The sequence below is a fragment of the Baudoinia panamericana genome (assembly GCF_000338955.1).
Source record: "Baudoinia panamericana UAMH 10762 unplaced genomic scaffold BAUCOscaffold_10, whole genome shotgun sequence".
Lineage (NCBI taxonomy): Eukaryota > Fungi > Ascomycota > Dothideomycetes > Mycosphaerellales > Teratosphaeriaceae > Baudoinia > Baudoinia panamericana.
This window is the reverse complement of record NW_006911266.1, coordinates 1048675-1067634: the sequence shown is the minus strand read 5'-3', so window position 1 is coordinate 1067634 and position 18960 is coordinate 1048675. Positions and strand designations below refer to the sequence as shown.

Below are 18960 nucleotides of genomic sequence, written 5' to 3'. Positions count from 1 at the left end.
TTCGTTTCGGATGCGGTGCTTCTTTCTCAGCTACACAATCATCACAGCTATTCTAGTCCGGCTTGATTAAGTAAGTGGCCCCATAGACATCAGTCCACCAGCGAACCCAGGATCAGGCTCTGCACGACAAACTCGTCATTGACGATCTTAACCTTGCCGTCAGCGGAAGTGGCTGACATCGCTTTTGCATCGTGATTGGCCTTGCCATCATCACCACGCTTACGCTTGATTCCACTCTTGTCTGGCTTGCCGAAGAGGGCTGCGCTTGCATCAACAATGGAGCCATCAACGTAAACCCACCTCCACCTATCGGCATCATGCGTGATGAGATCTTTGACTTCAGCAAGATCGAAGACACGCTTGACACTGCCAGCACCGAGCGCAAGAGTAAGAAAGGCGAAAGCTCGACGACGCTCCAGTACAGCCTTCTGCTTCTTCGGCGCAACGATGAGCACACCATCTCCTCGGAGCAGGATACTGCGATCTGCGATGATATCGGCAAGCGATGTTTCCGTAGGCGAACAGTAGGCCAACGAGCGTGACCGAACAGCACCGCCCAGATACGCACTCTCTCCCGCAGCCAGAACGTACTTTCGCCAGTCAAGCGGTATCGGCTCTGTTGTAGTGCCTAGAATCTGCGCAGTGGAGTCTATGATCCATCTTCCGGCTAGGGTGGGCAGGCCGAGAGCGAGGGCCTGCATGTACTTCGCGCGTCTACTATGCCGGTCCGCGATGAGTGCCACGAAGCCGAGATTTGAATGCTCAGCTTTCAGGCGAAGGCCGCGGGCGGCACTTGCAATCTCTCCTCTGTGGGGAGAACGCTCTGAAGGCGACGTTGCAACACCCTCCATATCAGGCACTTCAAATAGCTCATCAAAGCCGCTTTCAAGAATAAGCCCACCGTTGCGCTGAATCTGCCTAGTCACCTCGGCCTTCTCTGCCTCATTAGAGAGGTAGGAGATGGCGAACGCCATGCCGTGAAAGAGCCCACTTGAAATACCACTGGCATGAGAGGACACTGAGGCGTCGCGCAGGTGCTGTAATCGGTTGGCGAACTTGAAGCCTGGGACAGTCGCACGCCTTGACCGCGATCCAGGCGTTTCAGCGTCCGGTGTTTGTACTCCAAGGGTGGGTGTGGCAAGCCGGCCGCTCTCAGCTTTCGTCACAGCCGGCGGCGAGAACTTCCGGTCTTTGAAGGCCGGCCATAACGTATGCGTAACGTAAATATTCGCAATCTGAACATCTACAAGCCCGTCTTCTCTTTGGAGCTTAACCAGATCTGGCGTGAGGCTGTTCCGGCCAGACTTCGCCTCAGCCCTGACGGCTCTACGACCTAGTACGTCAACGCCATCCAGTTGCACCCCATGGGCGGCAGTGCTGTCGCCAAAGCCGCGGATAATCCAGTTCGGTTTACGCAGGGCAGGAGCGTCTACCTTAATGCAATCGCCGACGCGCAGATCTAGCGAGCTGCATTGTGTAGAGTCCACTTCGGCAACGGTGGTGTCGTCGAAGCGCACCTTATATCTCTTGCCATCGCCTGACGTGCCTAGCCATGTCGCAGGGTAGAAGTTGTTGAATGAACCTTTGAAAAGGGCGAAGAGTCTGGCGGGAGCTGCAGCGATGGATGTAACCGCGGTGCTTGTCCCTGCATGTTCGTGCTCCCCTTCAAGCTGTGCACCCTGAGAGGAAGTCGCCACTGCAGGCGCCGCATGTGCTGGCTGCCCGCTAGCCTCTTTGCGTGACAACGCAGGCGAGGAATCTTCCACTGCAACCCCGTGCGCAGCGACCATTGCTGTACGCTTGTTCGTGCCAATTTTGATTTTGACGCCACTACCTACTGCTTTTGGTGCGTCCGAGTGGCTCAACATTGCTGCTTTCCTGCCGCGCCCGGCAAGCTTAGTTGACTTCATGGGCTTCGCCTTACGTGCTGCCAGCAATTGCGAGACAGCAGCTGCTCCAGCTTCTTCGCGCTTCTTCGCACTATCTTGGGTTCCTTTTGGGACTGATGCAATTTCCGGCGTAGAGGCTGGCATTTCATTAGCTTTGCTTGGGCTGCTCTGCAACACTCTAGGTGGCTCCGGGACAGTTAGATCGACTGCTCTCTGGGATGGCCGTGCTTGCTGCTCGATCTCCTGCTGAGCTTCTGAACGAGCTGCCTGGATTGCAACATGCACCGGTGCCTCCTGCCCTCGCAAGACATCCTTGGCGGCGTTATGCGGGAGTCTTTGGCGCTTAGCCGTCGGCTCGCGTGCCGGGCTTGACATCGCTTCGATGAAGGCTTGATCCTCAGCAGTCAGCACATCGCTCATGATCGCATCGATGTCGTTCTGAGTGTTGCCACTAGCAGTTGGCGGAGACGGATCGGCAGCTATCTCAGTGAGCTTCCGTACACCTGCTAGCTTGCGTGGTGATTCGGCCCACAGTCCGCTATGTTGGCTAGCAAACATCTTGAACGGAGACTTGCCAATCCCGAGGCTAGGCTTCGCTGGTGAAGGTTGTGACGATGAGAAGTGCGTGGGCGCGGTGGAGAAGGGTAGAGGGCCACTATTGCTTTCACCAGCAATGTGCCCATGACCTTGCGCATTCGCATTAGACACTGGCAGCTCACTATCGGTGACTTCTTCAACTCTTCCAGATTGTCCAGCTTCCACGACTTCTCCCTCTTCTTCCGCTTCTTCCGCGAGCGCCACCGGCGGAGGCTGACGTTGAAACTGCGCAAGCATTTGCTGACGAGCCATAGAAGCTTCGACTGAATTTGTTGGTATCGTACTGTCTGCGGTATGCACAGGAGGACTGCTTGGCACTTCTGTAGAGAGCTGTCTCTGGGTTCGCTGGTCGGTTGTTAGGTGGCGTATGGCCGAGTGCTCCTCGCTTGTCTTTCCTGCGTACTGAGAGCCAGGAACGAATGATGCAAAGGATGGATGCGCCTTGGCACCGTAGAGTTGAGACCGTCGCTTGATATCCGAGCGATGTGGCTGCGAATCGGCTACTTTCGATCGCTGTGTGGCGACGTCAGCGTCCTCCACATCGGACGGATTGTTGACATGGCGTCCAGGCGGCAGAGTGTCATCGTCTACTCGATCTTCATTGGCCAAGTCTTCACTAGCATCACCGTCGGCTGAGCGTTGCTCGTCTTCTGCATCATTGTCGTTCCTCTGACTGCGGAAAACTGTCTGCGCCAGCTCATCGTATACATCAGTCTCGAGCAGTCCGTCGCCAGCGTCATCGTAGTCTTCGTGTACCGGTGCATCAAACTCCACTTCGGCGTCCTCAAAGTCATCGAAATTGACGCGCTCGCCCTTGCATATGGGTGCTGGCGTGATCAAACTAATCGTGGTAGGCTCTTTACGACTCGATCCTGGCCGTGAAGGTGCCTTGGTCTTCCTCCGTTCGCTCGTAGCTTGATCACTCATTACACGTTGCAATTTTTGCTGCAGGTATTGTCTGTGCTCCGTATCCTCATCGTCAAGGAAGTCATCTTCGTCAATGCCGTCCGTTCGCTGCTCGGAGGACTGCATGCGCTTGCGGCGCCTCTCTTGCGATTCCAGCATGCTTGTATAATCATCTCGCGGATCGCTACCAGCTGCATGAGGCTTTGCATGCATGAGCAACACGGGCGAAGATCGGAGTGCTGGCGGTGATGAAATGGTCGTATAGTCATTGATGTTCGGTGATGGTCTCGTCACGACTGGGTCAGAGCGCGGTGCATCCGGCAGTGGTGACGACGGCGCTTGCGTCTGATCGAATAGCTGAGTGGCGCTCATCGTTACACCCTTCAGCGGCTGACCGAAAAGCTGCGAGAAGCCGGGCGTTTTCTTCGTCGCGGTTGTTGCAGAGGTCAAGAGCTCGCCGCTTCTCGTGCGCTTATGTCCTGCTAGAGCTGGAGTTACCGGCAACTCAGGCTTCTGTGAGCCTACATCGATGCGACGCTGTGTTTGCGGGCTTGCTAGCAGCTCTTCAATCGCTGACGAAGGCGATGCATGCTGCCAAACCTTCTCCAGGTCAATGAACCCAACGTCACCCTCCATCAGTGTCCGTGAAGTCTGTCCTGTGACTGCGCTCTCATACATTTCTGTCTTCTTTTTCAGCGGAGCAGGTGTCGTTAACGCTACTGTCTTCGAAATGGTCACAGACGGCTTCGGCATTGCCATGGACTCATTGAAGTCGCGATAGACCTGTGACTCCATTGGCTGTGTATCGCCACCTGGGTAGCCGTGGAAGGACCCAGGCCGGGCCTGCGTCCTAAGCACAGCTTGCGAAGGTGATGCTTGAATCATGACTTCCATCTCCGGCGCTGGCATAGATCGCGAAGAAGGTAATCTGGGTGGTGATGGTTGGCTGTATGCTTCAGCAGAGTCTGGAACGGTGGCGCCTCGGTCATCGCTGGTCTCCTCCTCTGTTACCACCTGCTGTCCGGCATCAACAGGCCGTTCATGATCTGTATATGCCTCGGGCACCCGTGCCGCGTCCGCAGAAGGTTCGCTTTGCGAGCGCTGCTGCAGGGTTGGTTGCGCAATAGCGCTAGGATCATCTATGCAATCTGTCACATTCGCTGTGCCTGCACTCACGCGCAGCAAGTGATCATGCAGTGCTGCCAAATGGGTGAGTGGTACACTCGCGATGCTACTCTCCGCCAGCGAGGCCATCTGGTTTCATCATCGCATTTCTGGCAGTGTAGAAAGTGCCATGCGTGACGGTACGAAGAAGTGGTCGCATGTCGAGGCGGGGTCACGGAATCAGCCGTAGCGCGCTAGACACGCGAAACAGCGTGGCACATTCACTTCACAGCAGCACTTTACCCAGTCGGGAAGCAAAAGATATACGAGAGACCCGTTTCCTCACTATGGATAGGAACTTTGAACCCCTCCGCTGGTTCCCTCGGGCCCCTCAAGCACACCAATCCACCCAGCATGAAAGTCGCGCCCCTCTTGGCCTGACCGGTCCGACGCCGCGCTAATTGACGGCCGCACATCCAGTCTGCCGACGCCTCGCTAACTTGCACGTACTACCCACCGCACCCATATGTCCATAATCCGCCTTTGCAATATGCACACCAATAACCGTCAAAGATCGAAGCAGCCGTTGAGGTGTTGAAGTTATTGAATCTGAGTCGCTTACTGAGGCGACTTGCTGTTGTTGGGCTGAGCGCCATTTCGACCATCACGCCCGTCGCGGTCACCAAGGCCCAGATTGTTCATGCCGCTGTTGAGGAATGACAAGTCCATGCCCGAGGCATCTCCGCCATACTGACCACCGTAGGCACCGTTTGCGGGATAGCCGCCCTGACCACCGCCAGCTGACGAAGCATTACCCTGGTTGAACGCCTGCTCCGCCCGAGAGTCGAAGCCGCTGGGAGTCTGCATCCCACCATTGGCGCCCATAGCACCGTATGGTCCAGCCATGTAAGGAGACGGCGCGCCGATGCCGCTTGGAAGCGCGTAAGTCGAAGACGGTCCGAACGTGGAAGCGCCGTATCCACCGGCCATATTGCCACCCTCTCCACTATACCCCGCGCCAGCCGGAGCCATCGCACCGTACCCGGCACCACCCATGGAACCCATTGCCATAGCTTGAGGAGCCGGCGGACCACCGTAAGCGCCACCTCCTGGGAAGTTAGTCATGTTGCCCTCCGCAACCACAGCAGCCTGATTGCGGGAAGCACCGCAACGCAGGCACGACACGTTCTTGGCGAAGTTGTGGTACCCGCAGCCCTCGTTGCCGCACTTCCAATCGCCGGCACGGAAGGGGACAATGCCACCACGACCTCCTGATCCGCCCATACCTGACGAAGAAAGAGTAGAGTCAGCAAAGCCATTGTGAAGTGGGGTCAATGTACTCACCACCCATGCCACCATACCCGCTGCCGTGCATGTGACCACCGCCCATCATGCCAGGGTGACCGTAGTTATTACCGCCGTAGTTTCCGGCCGGCATACCGTATGGATTGGCGTACGGATCGTTGGCGACGCCCATCGCCGGGAAGCTGCAGCGGAAGCAGGCAGTGCGACGTTGGAAGTTTGAGAAGCCACAGCTTGGGCACGTCCAGTCACCTGGGCGAGGACGGTTCTTGGATGGCGGGAATGGGGTGAGCAGCGGTGGGCCGCCTGGTGGCTGAGAGGCTGCCGCACGGTCCAGGACCTGTATTGACGGGTCAGTGATCTATTTGTTGCCACCGGGAATGGTTGCAGTCACTTACGCGTGAGCTTGAGGGCGACACTTCGATTGCGCGGTCGTTCAAAGCGCGACCGTTCATGCTGAGTGACTCGGCGGCCTGTGGGTAACGACGAATGTTAGCTCGGTGGTACGGGTAGTACATCTTGGCAGCTTTCGCGTGATATGAGGGTCTGTGACGGTTGGTAGAAACCCCGGATCCAGGTCCAGGTAGCCGTAACCGGAACAGCAACTGGTAAGCTCTCTTTATTTGTGATTTGCGGCGTAACGCCTTAGATTCGTCGACGCTATTGTGTCCCTGGGGTATGTCGAGTCGAAGCTTGAGGGTCACGGATCTAACATAGATTGAAGCTTGCAGAAGCAACTCACACATCCAGTGGAGTTAGGTTCACGTGGAAACCAAGGCCTCTCGCGCTAACGACGTCTGCAGACAGCGAGGGTCGCAAGCTAGGCGGTGATCGACATGAAGAATGTAGATGCGACGGAAAATGGCAGGAGCGAAGGGAGAGTGAAGTGGAATTAAAGGGATACTGACCTCTTCGTGGCTTCCAAAAACGACGAATCCGCTTCCGCTTGGCTTGCCTCCCTCAGGAGTGCGCAGAGTCCAGAAGGCGATTGGACGTCCGCCATACTGCGTAAACCAGCTTTCAAGCTCACTTTGCGTAGTGTCATGAGGCAGGCCGCTCAGATGGACAACCTTAGAACGTTCACCGAGGAAGGCGCGAACGTCACTTCGAGCGTCGAGAGGGCGGGTAAGGACGAGTGGTGTGCCTGTAGGGTTGGTCGGAGAGGGTGCGGACTTCTGGAGAAGTGACCGCAAGCATCGGGTCAGAGTGAGTGCTTCTTCAAGCGCTCTGCGCGGCGAAGATGGCGCGAGAGCCTGGAGGTGGAAGGGTAGACCACCCGTGACCTTGCCCGAGGAGCGTACTTCTTCCACCTCGAGACCAGCGCAGATGGAGGACAAGCTGCTGGAGCTGAAGGCAAGGGTCTCCGGATGGTGAGACTGGAAGGTTTGATACTCCCCTCGCAAGCCAAAGAGCACAGGATGCTGGAGGTACGCCGGTAACACGACGTTCTTATCGCGAGCCTCACGTGGGAGCTGCACGCGCAAGTCCCATGGAGTGAGAGTCACGAAAGCGAACGGTGGCGGGTCGTTGGTATTGCCGTCCTTCGGTGAGAGATGCTCCTTGGCGTAAGTATCGAATGCCATGATAGCGTCCCGGAACGTTCCAGCGTTGCGGACATGCTCCCATGTAAGAGTAGTGAGCGAGGTACAAAGCGGTGTGATGGGGGTGTTGATTGGCTTGACGAGGACGGACTGGTGGTGGAGCTGGAACCACAAGGTTAGCATACCTCGTCCGATATAAAGTCGACCAATTCAACTCGATATATGTCTTTCCATGTAGTCCACTTACTTCCGGAAGACTTGGGTCCCTGGCATTCACCACAACCCAGCCGATCTCAATGACCTCCGCACTGTCCTTGGTAACGTAGACACCATGCTCGTCGCAGGTCGTGGCAATATGGATGACGCAGTACTTGTCGAACGGTTGGGTGCTGGTATTGATATACTGGCCTTGTGCAGCTTGGCCGCCTCGCTCAGCGTTGTAGCCGCCCTGAGACGGAACAGATCCCGCTTGCGAAGCCTGTGCGGCGTAGGTGTTGCCTTGGAACGGCTGTCCTTGAGTTGGTGTCGCCATATCCTCTTCTTCCCTATGTTACAGTATCCTTCACAAACGCCGAACGCCGATGGAGATGCTTCTAGTATGCCACGGTCTCGCTATCTGGCAGTAGTTCGAGAGGGCTGTTGTAGACACCTATTGAACGAGAAGGAGTTAGAATGCTTGCGAGTACCGAGTAATGACCGGTACAGCAGCAAGCAGCAGCAGAACCAGGCGGCCAATGGTTGGCAAGCTCTCCTGTGGATCTTCCGTCGTGGAGGAGTGATGTTGTATGAAGAATGTCGCCGACGGCGTGTCGCAGGAGGTGTGAAGAGTCGAGCTCCGAGCTCGAGTAGCCGCAAATTATCGCCGACGCTTTGACGTTGTTTCATCAGCATGCAGCGGCAACGGCTGCCAGCCTCGAACCCTGTCAAGTGCCGTTGCTCCCTGTCACGCTTATTATTTGGTGCCGGACGAGCTGTTCAATGTCAGGCAGGCACAGCTCTGCTGCATCCACCATCGCCCGCCAATATTGTACATCCATAGAGGCAGAAAACCTTGACATGTGAAGAGTGTAAAGCATCTGTAAGTTGGCTATAAGCCGTATAAGCTTCCGACTGACAAGAAACGCTCATTGAAATCCTCCGAGCGCTACGATCTGGTTAGCAACGGATCGAAAGCCTAGAGGTAATGTCTATCATGACATCTGTTGTTCTCCGAAGCTTGTGTGCTTTTTACACGTTCGATTCAATTGCTGCGCCAAGGTCTTACCCGAGGACGTTCCAAATACTGGTCGATTCTATTCCAAGGCCCAGTATGCGAGCTGGGCCCGCTTCAACAGCCTAGTGCTACCTTCCACCTAACGACACGGCATGACCATGCGAACGCTAGAAGCGCTCGTGGAAGCCGGGGCAACGGACGTTACACGCGCCCTACCCGATTGTGCCACCAGCCATGCAACCTCTCGAATGGAGAAACGGTCGCATCAGAGAACAATGCACAACTCTGCAAAGTCATCGATGTCACGGCGACGCGGTCGCAATCATGCGACCTTCCGTCAGCTGTCACAGAAGCGTACCTGCTTACCGCGCCGCTAGGGTCAGATGTTGCAGGCCGCAAATGATTGGAAATGCTTGCACTCTTGTTGGTCGCACACAAGCCATGAGTGACATTACCGACACTGTGGTGAGCACGTTAACGCTCACGCGTGGCCATCTGCACCTGAGTCTCCGTAGCGTCTCGCGTACATGCCCAAAGCTTGGATGGGGAAAATGAATTTATAATTCGGGTACGAGATCATGCTGTGATCAGAGTCAGCCGCACACTCTCGTCGCTCTCGTGTGGATACCTTACCAGCTCTTGTTGAAGACACCCTCGATGCCTTCTTGCAGCCACTCCCCGTTAGGCTGCTGTCTCTGCATCAGCAGCTTGACAGCCTTGTCAATCCGTTCCCGCTCTGGGAACTTCGCCTGCAACAGTGCAATAATCACCCACGCTGTCTGTACGACTTGAGAGCCTTCCGGATGCTCGCACCACTTCCCTGTTTCACAGCTCCGGTACGACTCGCCCCAACCGCCATCTTCGTTTTGCCTATCCAGAAAGAAGCGACAGGCGCGGCGCACACGCTCACTGTTGGCGTGAGTCTCGCCTTGAGTGGCAAGGCTTTCGATTGCGAACATGCCAGCGTAAGTGAAGCAGATACCCCAACTCCCGTACCAGGAGCCGTCCGCACGCTGGTTGCTCCGGATCCACTGCACTGCGCGCATGATGAATATGTTGATAGCATCAGCACGATAGCTTGGATAGTGCTGCCTAAAAAGGTGCAGCGCTGTCACGCAAGCTGTTGTGCATTCCGGATAGTCGTACTCGACCATGATGCGGCCGAAGACTTCCGCAGCATTCAGAAGCTCCAGCCTTTCGCTGCCTCTGGTTGGCTCATAAGAGCTGCAGGCACCGTCTCCGTTCTGCATTGTTAGGAGGATGTCCACTGCCCACCTCAGACGTTGGTCAGGTATGGCCTGCGAGAAAAGCTTCTCACCTGGATTGGTAGGATCTGGCATCGTTTGGAGCAGCAGTGTCGCTTTCAGCGCCTCTGAGGTACAGTCTGAGACTGTATAGCCTTGGGTCCGGTTACTGAAGCCCCAGGCGCCTCTGCGCACATGACGATAGCCACACTCTGCAGACGTCTTACGCGTTGGCGGGTCGGAATATGCTGAGGAGGTCTCATATCCGACTGGATGGTCAAGGAACTGCTGATCCTCTAGGAAATTTAATGCTTTCTGCAATGTCTGATGGTTCTTTGGATCCGTTGCAAAACCCGTTGCGACAACCGCCTGGATCGCAAACGATGTGTCCCAATTTTGGACGCCATTAGTACCACACTCGAGCAGGCCATCTTTCGTCATCCACAAGAAGTCTTGGAGCCGCTCACGATGGCGTTTGACAGAGTAGGCTTTAGCTCCTTCTTCGATGTAACAGCACAGGAGGTTCATAGGCGCGTTCACTGGAGCGAGATCTGCGTAGTCGCTGTTCGCATCTTCTATCTGTATGAGTTTCCACGCCCAACGCTCGCCGCGTTCGATGATCCGGTCGGATCGAAGGAACGGTATCCAGATCCATACTAGAAGGAGATTGACCAAGTTCAACAGCCAGGACTTTGGGTTGTAATTGTCGATAGGGCTGATGGCATTGCGGTAACGTGGCCATGCTATCTCCTCGTGCGGTAAAGTGAACAGTTCCTGCCGTAGCTGTTTGATCAAGGGATCCGATTCCGCTCGAGGATACACCCATCGCTTCGACCAGATGAAGCCCATCGGTAGGAACACTTGCCGCATATGGATCCACCACCTCCACGGCGAGATCGGCGTCCAGTCTGGCAGTAGCCACAACTCAGGTGGAACAGGGTTGACGACATCCCACTCCATCACTCCGAGAAGGGAAAGCCAGAATTTCGCCCAATGCGGTCCGTTAAGCGCACCGCCCAGCCCGTGCAAGCAATTACGAGCCTGGCGCATGCGTGAATCATCAGGCGAAACACCGAGCAAACGAAGTGTCGTGTAATTCATCGCGGTGCCGAAGACGGAAGAGTCACCCTCAATATGCAGGCCCCAGCCGCCGTCACCGCCGTTCTTGCTGCCGACGTTTTGCATGCTGAAGATGTAGCGAATGACCTCCGCTTGCTCCGGCTGCGACAATGGCAGGTCCGTGACATAGAGCGTAACAATTGTGCCCGGCAACAAGAACATGGGGCCGCCATATTCGCAACCCCAGTTTCCGGGCTCCAGTTGCAACTTGGAGAAGAAGCTAAGACCATTCTCCGCTGCCTGTAATGGTGTATTGGCTCGAGGCAGCTCTGGTAGACCCTATAAGGCTGGTTATACTTTCGGGAACTGCATCTGAGCGTCATGCTTCGGTCACTTACTGTATCGAGACCTAGAAAGTATTTATCTGCAACAGTCTGCGGCCAATTCTTTAACTCTTCGGCTGACTCTAAGTAGTGCCATGTTTGCCGTCCTCGATCATCGCGTAGACGCCACCGTGAGTAATCTGTCTTCTGGTCCTTGATCAGTGACGGTGAATGTGCAGATCCATTGGACAGTTTCGTTGCGTCGCCACGCTTACGGAGGCTCATAGCTGTCAGCTACCGATGCAAAGACGGCTTTATCATGGCCAGCGATTTGTCGAATTGCAAAGCTTGAGCATGCTGGAAGATGCTCGTCCCAGTGAAAGACAAACGACGTGTCAATGCTTCGTCGAATGGAAGTGGAACGATCTGTACAAGCACGTGCGGCCGCATTGACCGCATCGGCCCCTCCATTTTTCCTGCGCTCCAACACTCGTTGCCCTGCAACAGCAATGCCCTCATACTGCGCATACCAAGCACCCAATACATGCGGCAAGCTATGTATCGACAGAAAGTGACCGCAAAGCATCGCGACCTTGCTGGAGGTGCAATCTATACCAATCGTCAAATAGCATGTCAGTGCCAGGAATCCGGATACAACCGCGCCCTATGATTCTGTGTCACAGTCAAGGCATCCATCTTAGGGTGGACAACGAGGAAAGCAATACATGACACCGAGAAGATGCTCGGCGGCCACTGATAATCCCTGAAGTCACGGGTCATCCGACAACCCTGCCGCTACACCTTCTAGAGTCAACACGAAAAACGATGTCTTTTCCCAGGCTAAAATCCGTGCATCCGACAGCGACTACTCTGGAAAGATCTACTAATATGAGAGCCAGAACAAGCGTCTTTAACACAGCCACTTCAATGATGTCGTTGATCCGTCTCGGTAATCGAACCGCAAATATTATAGCACTTATGATCTGCTTAGGGCGACCCTACACTTCTTGCGCCAAACCCGATGATCGTGCCCTTAGCCCTCCCCACGAAGCTTCTCCGAACACCCTTACGGCCGCGAAGATCTCTGTCCAGCTCAGCTTTCATTACTGGATCTGCGCGAACGTCAGTTTGTCTTCTAGGGGCAGCTCGGATGAGCGATGAAACGTACCAACGCCCTTTGCATACAGCTTTTCCCGCATACCGGCTGGATATTGGAACACGGGATGATCTCTTGGTAGGTCGTGATAAGAAGTCCAGGGATGGTAGTTCGACCCTTGAGGAGGCGTCTTGGGTCTTACAAGAAGCTCTTCGTCTTCGTCGACCACTTCTGTTGCATCTACCGGTTCGTCGCCAGATTGATCGGCAGCCGCCGCCGCAGCCGCAGCGGCCGCTCTCTCTTTTTTCAATCTGTAGTACTTGAGGTCTTCCGATGTAGGAGGATTGACACAAACACCGGCTGTGCTCATGGATGCAAGCAGGAAGTTGCCAGACAGACGGAAGAACGGTCGACGGGCTGGCGCCTTTGCGATTCCGTGAGAGGTGAGATCACAGCTTTCCTTTGCAGTCACATCCTTCGCGTACAGATCGCTCGACATGGCGGTGCCACCTCGCCAAGATTTCGATGGACAATGGCAAGAATACTCCGACTTGTGCAGTTACTAGTAGACACCTCCTGTGGTTGCTGCGAGATGATAATGACGTTAGATACTTGTTGTCTAATTTGACGATATGGGGACAGTATATGAGTGTGCTGTAACAAGTGATTGTTTTGCGCTAACAGTGCTCACACAGCCTCGCATTCAGTCCTCATGTTGCATGGCAAGGAATCGTATATTGTATGTGGGACAGTACCTCGGTAGAAGCAACGGAGGGGTCTCGTTCGCAAACATGTACATATGTAGATGAGATGACAGCGATGGTGGTGGCGCAGCCAGCAAGCGAAGCACGTGACTGAACGATCTTCGACCAATCTGCGTGGAAACGTAACACGCACACATTCAACCAGCACGTTGAAGAAGTAAGCCGGTTCGACACCATCCCATCAAGTTCATCAATATGATGCCTGATCGAACAACATTCAAGCGGATGAATAGTAGTGTTCGAATCGTCAGACTTTCAGGCAGTTACCTGGCTTCTGTCAATCGTTCTGCGACCATCTCATCGTCAAGGTCCTGCCGCAAAAGGCTAATCTGCTATCTGGCTTCAAGTTTCTCTTCTAGCTGGATCAAGCACAGCCCATCTAATCCACGTGCTGGACCCTTCGCAGCAGAGAGTGGGCTCGTGCAATGGGTCAAAACACCAGCATTCCGCTATAATCCCGGCGTATATACCTCTTATACGCCCATACCTTGCCTGTCAAATGACCCTCCATGTGTCGGATGGGAGTCAATTCTGCATTCGATGAAATACACCCAGCTTAATGCGACAACACAGTTACAAGGATCTGCTCATTTGACGAGCATGACACCCTCTAGGGAATTTCCGGGCAGGTCTGGAGCACGTCCGTCGTAGCAAGAGGCTTCGTGTGAGACGTGTACACTTGCGTCGTCTTCGCCGATTGTGACCGTCAGGTAGGAACAAAGACCTACACAATGGCATTGCACATTGTGCCTCACAACGACAAAGGGACGCTGCTGAAACACCATGGCAATGAACAATTACTTTTCAGTCGCTGTATATGATGTCGCGCTTGCACTCAGTCTGCCCGCACCACACCAACCTTTCCCTCCATCACAGACTTCCGAATCTTCATAGCAGACCAAGCGGACGAATACCACCTCTCCTCGGCAACACAAATCACGATTCAAACTCCGTCAACCATGGTGGCTGTCTTCGTCAACGCAACCACGACCTCCCTAACCCCATCCACCCTCCTCCACATCTACACTTCCCCTAACATGCTCACGAATCTGGCAGGCCCGAACAACGGTCCCTGCAAGGTCTACAGTGAGACAATCGCCTTCAGTCACGCTCACCGCCGTTATATCAACATCGAGACCAATCTCCACGGCGCGGTCAAAGACCTCGAGGCACTGCAAACCCAGTACGCCACAATCCCGGACGACATCCGCAGCTTGCTGCAGGAAGATGCGGACCTCGCCATCTGCGATGGTGAGCTCGAATGTGTCAACGCCTCTGTCAAGTTACCTCTCATGGTCATCATAGAAGAGGTCCTGGTAGTCAAGGACGAAGCGGAGAAGCATCTCCGCAAGGCGATGAGCAGGTACCTTCCTCGTGAGCGTGGCGAGATGCAGGCTGACCTGAACAAGGCAAAAGCTGCGCTAGGCCGTGCGGACCAAGTCGGCTCGTCAATTATAGGGAGGTTGCTTGACCTGAAAGAAGCCGTCACGGCGCACGAGGAGGCCGTGAAGTTCTTTGACACGAAGCGGGTGAGTTATCAGGACTCCTACAGCGGTAGCGGCTTCGAGAGCGAGAGCGAGTATGAAAGCTCTGAGGGTGAGTCCGAAGACGAGGGCTTCGTAATTCTCTGAAGGCCTCGGACTATGCGGCGAAGGACCAGCCAGCGAGGTTCTATGGAAGACACCGGATACCGCAAGTTTGTTACGCTACAGGTCGTACTAGGCATTGCGAATGCCCTAGGCGGTCGGGTAGTGTTCTGTGTGACTTAGCATAGGAAGTCCTTACAATCAACATCAATACCAAATTCAGTCAGCTTGTGCCTAAAACCTCCCCGTTGTGAATTCTATTGGTCTGTCCTGGACCATAGATTGAGCGACATTTAATGATCGTCTCGATACATAGCTCGCTTACGGATTTGTGGCCTTAGCCACAGTAGCACATGCGTAAGCCCATGAAGCCATCTGATAATCGTGATATCTGCTGCCGTACCGCTCCAGCTTTACAAAAGTTGCTTGTGCCTGCCGGACTTAGAGATCGTTCAAGCTGATATGCAGTACCAAGGTTCCGCCTCCGGTGCTCTCATTGGTGTCCATCTGCCATCCCGTAATAAGTGCATTCTTGAGAAACTCCGTTGGCCAGTACAGCATCGCATCCGATCCAAATTAGGCTCAGATGTTGGGAGGCGCGCCTCCAATTCACGCTCGAATTCCCGACACCGATCATACGGCCAGAACGTGAATAGCCGCAACGCAACCTTCACTCGCGCCAACCACCCCAAATGGCACAGTATGTTCTTCAGGTGGATCGGCCGCTTCCTGATGACAATGAAGTCAGTATGGAGCACCTAGGTTATACGTTCAAACTGGTCACTGACAACCGCAAGCCGCTTCACACGAGCGTTCGCGTTGCAAAGCGAGCCATCGACCTGTTGAGCAGCTCGAGCAGTGACAACCGGCCGGGGATCCCCACACAGCCTCCATCTTACAACCCACCTCCTCCCCGCGACAATCACTCGGCGAATAAGTTGAACAGGCGCAACAGCACCCTAGAGTCTGTCACCGATTTCGGGACGGCGGGCTACCACTTCGACTTTCATCGTCCTCCCAATACCGGTCAGCCTGCGAAGGACATCCAAGGTTGCCAAAACACCTCAAACAACCGCACTTTCTTCGGAAGTCCAAGCGGATCTCGCTTCCACCGTCCACCTACAATGCCTACCGCGGACAGTCAAGCTCACGCACAGCGACCGCCGCCGCCACCACTGTCGCTAGTGCGATCGGACCACGTCCTTCGCCTGCAAATCCTGACCACAAAGCTCACCTTCCTCAGCATGGCGTACGGTGGCCTGAAACTTGAGTACGAGTGACTACCGGCTAGGATCCGTGGTTCCGAGAAGCTCTCTCCAGCACTCCGCCAAACAATTGTCCAGTCCTTCGACGGCGACTTCACGCCGCTATTGTGCAGACTCCGCGGTTTGGCGGTTGATGTGCAGATGGCGGAGGTGAGGTTAGGGATGGGCAATCTAGAGACATGTGAAGCGTAGTTGGGGGCTGTTGAGAAGAGGATGGGGCAGATGGAGGGGATTGTAATGGGTGTGCTGGTTGACAGTATGAAGACGTTTGAAAGGTCCATAAGTTAGCTTTGCGCAGGGCATGGGGTGGTGACGCGGTAACATTCAAATAGTCTTGCATGTAGTGGTCAATGGCACTGGGCAGCACAAGTGAATAGGTTTGGAAAGCGTTAACGAAGCATTGGCAAGGCGTTTGTGGTGAACATTGCGAAATTTGTCTACGCGTTCGGGTGACGGGAGTAGGATGGTGGCGACTTGAGCGTAGCCAATACGAGAGTATGAAGCATGATAGTCTGCCGCCGTGCTTCCGCAGAGGGCTAGAATAGCGCTTTATGACTATGGTATGTGAATGTTCGATATATGAGGTGAATACACTTGAAAGAGGAGATGAAGTGAGGACAAGGAGCCCATTTCCGGCGGGATACTGCCGAGACTCCGCGGTTGGTCAAGGCCAAAGCCCGAGCCAAATTAGTAAAGGGACTCGAGTACACCTATCACCACCCAAACCTACCATCATCTTCCCTGCAAACGCTGCATTATCGCCCCGAGTTAGAGTGTAAGAGTGTATGTTCCCATCTCCGCCCCCTGCCTCGCTGGGCGATGAGCTTGCAAACATTGTGGAAGGAGCAATGTATGGCTGACAAACGTCTGTAGTGCCGCATTTGCCCCAGTGACAGGTCGATCGAGATTGCTGTGTTGGAAAGGGCAAGGAGTTGTTGTTACCGTTGCAGCAGGAATATTGGAAGGGCGAGGAAGGCTTGATGATCGAATCATTAGGAAGCGCAGCCGCCGAGGAAGAGTTCGAGCAGAGTGTCTTCGAGGACAACATGGCTGCTGCCACTGGTACGCACAAACATCCTTCCCCATCCCATCAAAGACCATCCTCACGTCGAGCATGGATCTTCGCAGCGCCTGCGAGATCGTCGCCAGATTCTGCGGAAGATGCTCCGACAACAGCACCAGCAGCGATGGAAGCACAAACATCGTTACTGATATCACACCCTTATTGACAGACTCCGGCATCCGCACCCCCCTGACTAGCAGCATCGCCCGCTCCCCTCGATCACCTGATACTGCATCGCCCATCTACCCCGACCGTGCTATTCGGCCATTGCCTCGGAGTAGGCTCATCTCGCGGCTTAGTCCTGAGGTGGCATCGACTATTGTCTACCCGGCGCACCCACCACCTCTTGCCTCGCCACTGCCTCCCGTAACGCAGCAGGAGGTCTTGCGTAATGGTCGTTACATTCCCGGCGACAAGGACGGTCATCTTCAGAATGGTGCAATCAGTGGCCCGCACGTGCATGATGCCCCGGCGTACTACCATCGACACGATCTTGAGGTCGGACATTGCACTTGTGGGCATGATGATGGCGAGATCGGAGATAGTGGTGAAGAGGAGATCGAGTTCGATCATCCAGATTACCGATACGCTACGGCGCCGCATACGAATGGCATGGGAGCTGCAGGCAGGGCGCCCCTAGATTCCGTACAACGGCGGCTTATGGAAGCTGCGAGAATAGGCGCCGGCAAAGTGCCTTCGCTGCCTACTGCTTCGACCGCGAGTTCAGCGGACGGATACGAGAGCTTTGAGAATACGAGCAACAAGAAGAAGCGGAAGATTCCGCTCAGCACGAATAGCAGCATGATGCACCAGTCCTCACTGAGTGCAGAGATGGCGAGCATGGGCATATCAGGTCAGCAGGATGGAGTGGATGACGGTGCGGTGGCGGTGCAGTCCCAACCGTATCATCCACCCGCAGTATCTGGTTCAGGCACCGGCGTCAGTGGTGCTGGTAGAGGAAGGTACGGACGCCACGAGAATGTGCGCAATGGGCTTAGGCGACCATTGGGAAGTGGCAGTGGCAACTTAACAAATGGTCATGGATCACAGAGAGCGGGTGGTGTGCGAGCTGGGTTGAGCGATATCAAGGGTGTTGGCGGCGGTGGTAAGACACAGTTCCTCTTCTCGTTTCGGGCAGGCACGCGCGCATGCCCATTGTGTTGGATACACGCACCGCACCTTCCCGCTACGATTATATCTGAAAAGCTTGTTACTGACGCTTATCGATTGACTCACCAGGCACGGACGGTATCGAAAACAGCTCCACTGGAGGCATTATCAGCCAAGCGATCAAAAGCGCTGCAGAGCAAGGCCCGCTTACACCACAGAGCGCACACGAGAACAAATCGAACAATCAGTCACTCCTTCAGTCACCGACCCCTCCAAACGCCTCACCAAACACTTCACGCGAGAAGACACAGTTCACATTCAACTGCGACTCCGAAAGTGCAACGAAGATGGCGGAGCAAGAGCAGTTGTACCGTCAGCAGCTCAGAGCACCATATCACCCGGATGGCACGCTACCAGGTACGTATCCGGCTATTCCACCAAACGCAGGGGGCGCGGGCAGGATACAGAATGGTCAGCATGTCCCAGGCACGAATGCTGTCATGAAGAGGTCGCAGAATGGGCACGCGAACGTACCTTCTCTCAATGGTGGCCCTGTCCCAGCAGCCGTTCGCCCACCGCCACCTGCCCCTGTGGGTGGCCTGCCACCAAACCAACAGTTGCCTGCAGCGCCTCCCGCTCAAACACCAGCCCCCGCACCGCGCAAGCCAAGACGCTTACGACCCGCCGAGATATATGCGGAAGCGGCGCGGGCCCGCCAGCAGCAGCAGGAGTACACCAACTACCACCACCGTCCGACCAAGGACAACATGTGGATCTGCGAGTTCTGCGAGTACGAGGACATTTTCGGCGTGCCACCAACCGCGCTCATCCGCAGTTATGAGATCAAAGACCGGCAGGAGCGGAAGAAGGCGGCGGAGAAGCGTCGCTTGTTGGAGAA

General features: G+C 55.0%; 7 protein-coding genes across 7 annotated transcripts; 3 read left to right on the top strand and 4 right to left on the bottom strand.

Annotated features, from left to right (window-relative positions):
• Positions 1-89: 89 nt before the first annotated feature.
• Positions 90-4646, bottom strand: BAUCODRAFT_26399 (uncharacterized protein; the record flags this gene model as incomplete). Its single annotated transcript, XM_007680379.1, has 1 exon — positions 90-4646. One exon carries the CDS (start codon positions 4644-4646, stop codon positions 90-92), a length of 4557 nt encoding a protein of 1518 aa, XP_007678569.1.
• Positions 4647-5114: 468 nt separating this feature from the next.
• On the bottom strand, positions 5115-7871 carry BAUCODRAFT_26398 (uncharacterized protein; the record flags this gene model as incomplete). The annotated part of the gene is made up of 6 exons (XM_007680378.1): positions 5115-5782; positions 5841-6138; positions 6197-6469; positions 6541-6585; positions 6707-7501; positions 7587-7871. 6 exons carry the CDS (start codon positions 7869-7871, stop codon positions 5115-5117), a joined length of 2364 nt encoding a protein of 787 aa, XP_007678568.1.
• A 1162-nt stretch (positions 7872-9033) lies between these two features.
• On the bottom strand, positions 9034-11463 carry BAUCODRAFT_74539 (uncharacterized protein; the record flags this gene model as incomplete). Its single annotated transcript, XM_007680573.1, has 4 exons — positions 9034-9133; positions 9186-10018; positions 10067-11194; positions 11254-11463. The coding sequence occupies 4 exons, from the start codon at positions 11461-11463 to the stop codon at positions 9034-9036; spliced, it is 2271 nt and encodes a 756-aa protein (XP_007678763.1).
• A 702-nt stretch (positions 11464-12165) lies between these two features.
• Positions 12166-12773, bottom strand: BAUCODRAFT_26396 (uncharacterized protein; the record flags this gene model as incomplete). The annotated part of the gene is made up of 2 exons (XM_007680377.1): positions 12166-12290; positions 12347-12773. The coding sequence occupies 2 exons, from the start codon at positions 12771-12773 to the stop codon at positions 12166-12168; spliced, it is 552 nt and encodes a 183-aa protein (XP_007678567.1).
• A 791-nt stretch (positions 12774-13564) lies between these two features.
• On the top strand, positions 13565-14877 carry BAUCODRAFT_225759 (uncharacterized protein). The gene has a single exon (XM_007680901.1). It carries the CDS (start codon positions 13998-14000, stop codon positions 14667-14669), a length of 672 nt encoding a protein of 223 aa, XP_007679091.1. The 5' UTR covers positions 13565-13997; the 3' UTR covers positions 14670-14877.
• Positions 14878-15024: 147 nt separating this feature from the next.
• On the top strand, positions 15025-16347 carry BAUCODRAFT_158812 (uncharacterized protein). The gene is made up of 2 exons (XM_007680900.1): positions 15025-15371; positions 15422-16347. The coding sequence occupies exons 1-2, from the start codon at positions 15087-15089 to the stop codon at positions 15902-15904; spliced, it is 768 nt and encodes a 255-aa protein (XP_007679090.1). The 5' UTR covers positions 15025-15086; the 3' UTR covers positions 15905-16347.
• A 244-nt stretch (positions 16348-16591) lies between these two features.
• On the top strand, positions 16592-18821 carry BAUCODRAFT_224889 (uncharacterized protein). The gene is made up of 3 exons (XM_007680899.1): positions 16592-16664; positions 16886-16951; positions 17122-18821. Exons 2-3 carry the CDS (start codon positions 16936-16938, stop codon positions 18564-18566), a joined length of 1461 nt encoding a protein of 486 aa, XP_007679089.1. The 5' UTR covers positions 16592-16664; positions 16886-16935; the 3' UTR covers positions 18567-18821.
• Positions 18822-18960: the final 139 nt, after the last annotated feature.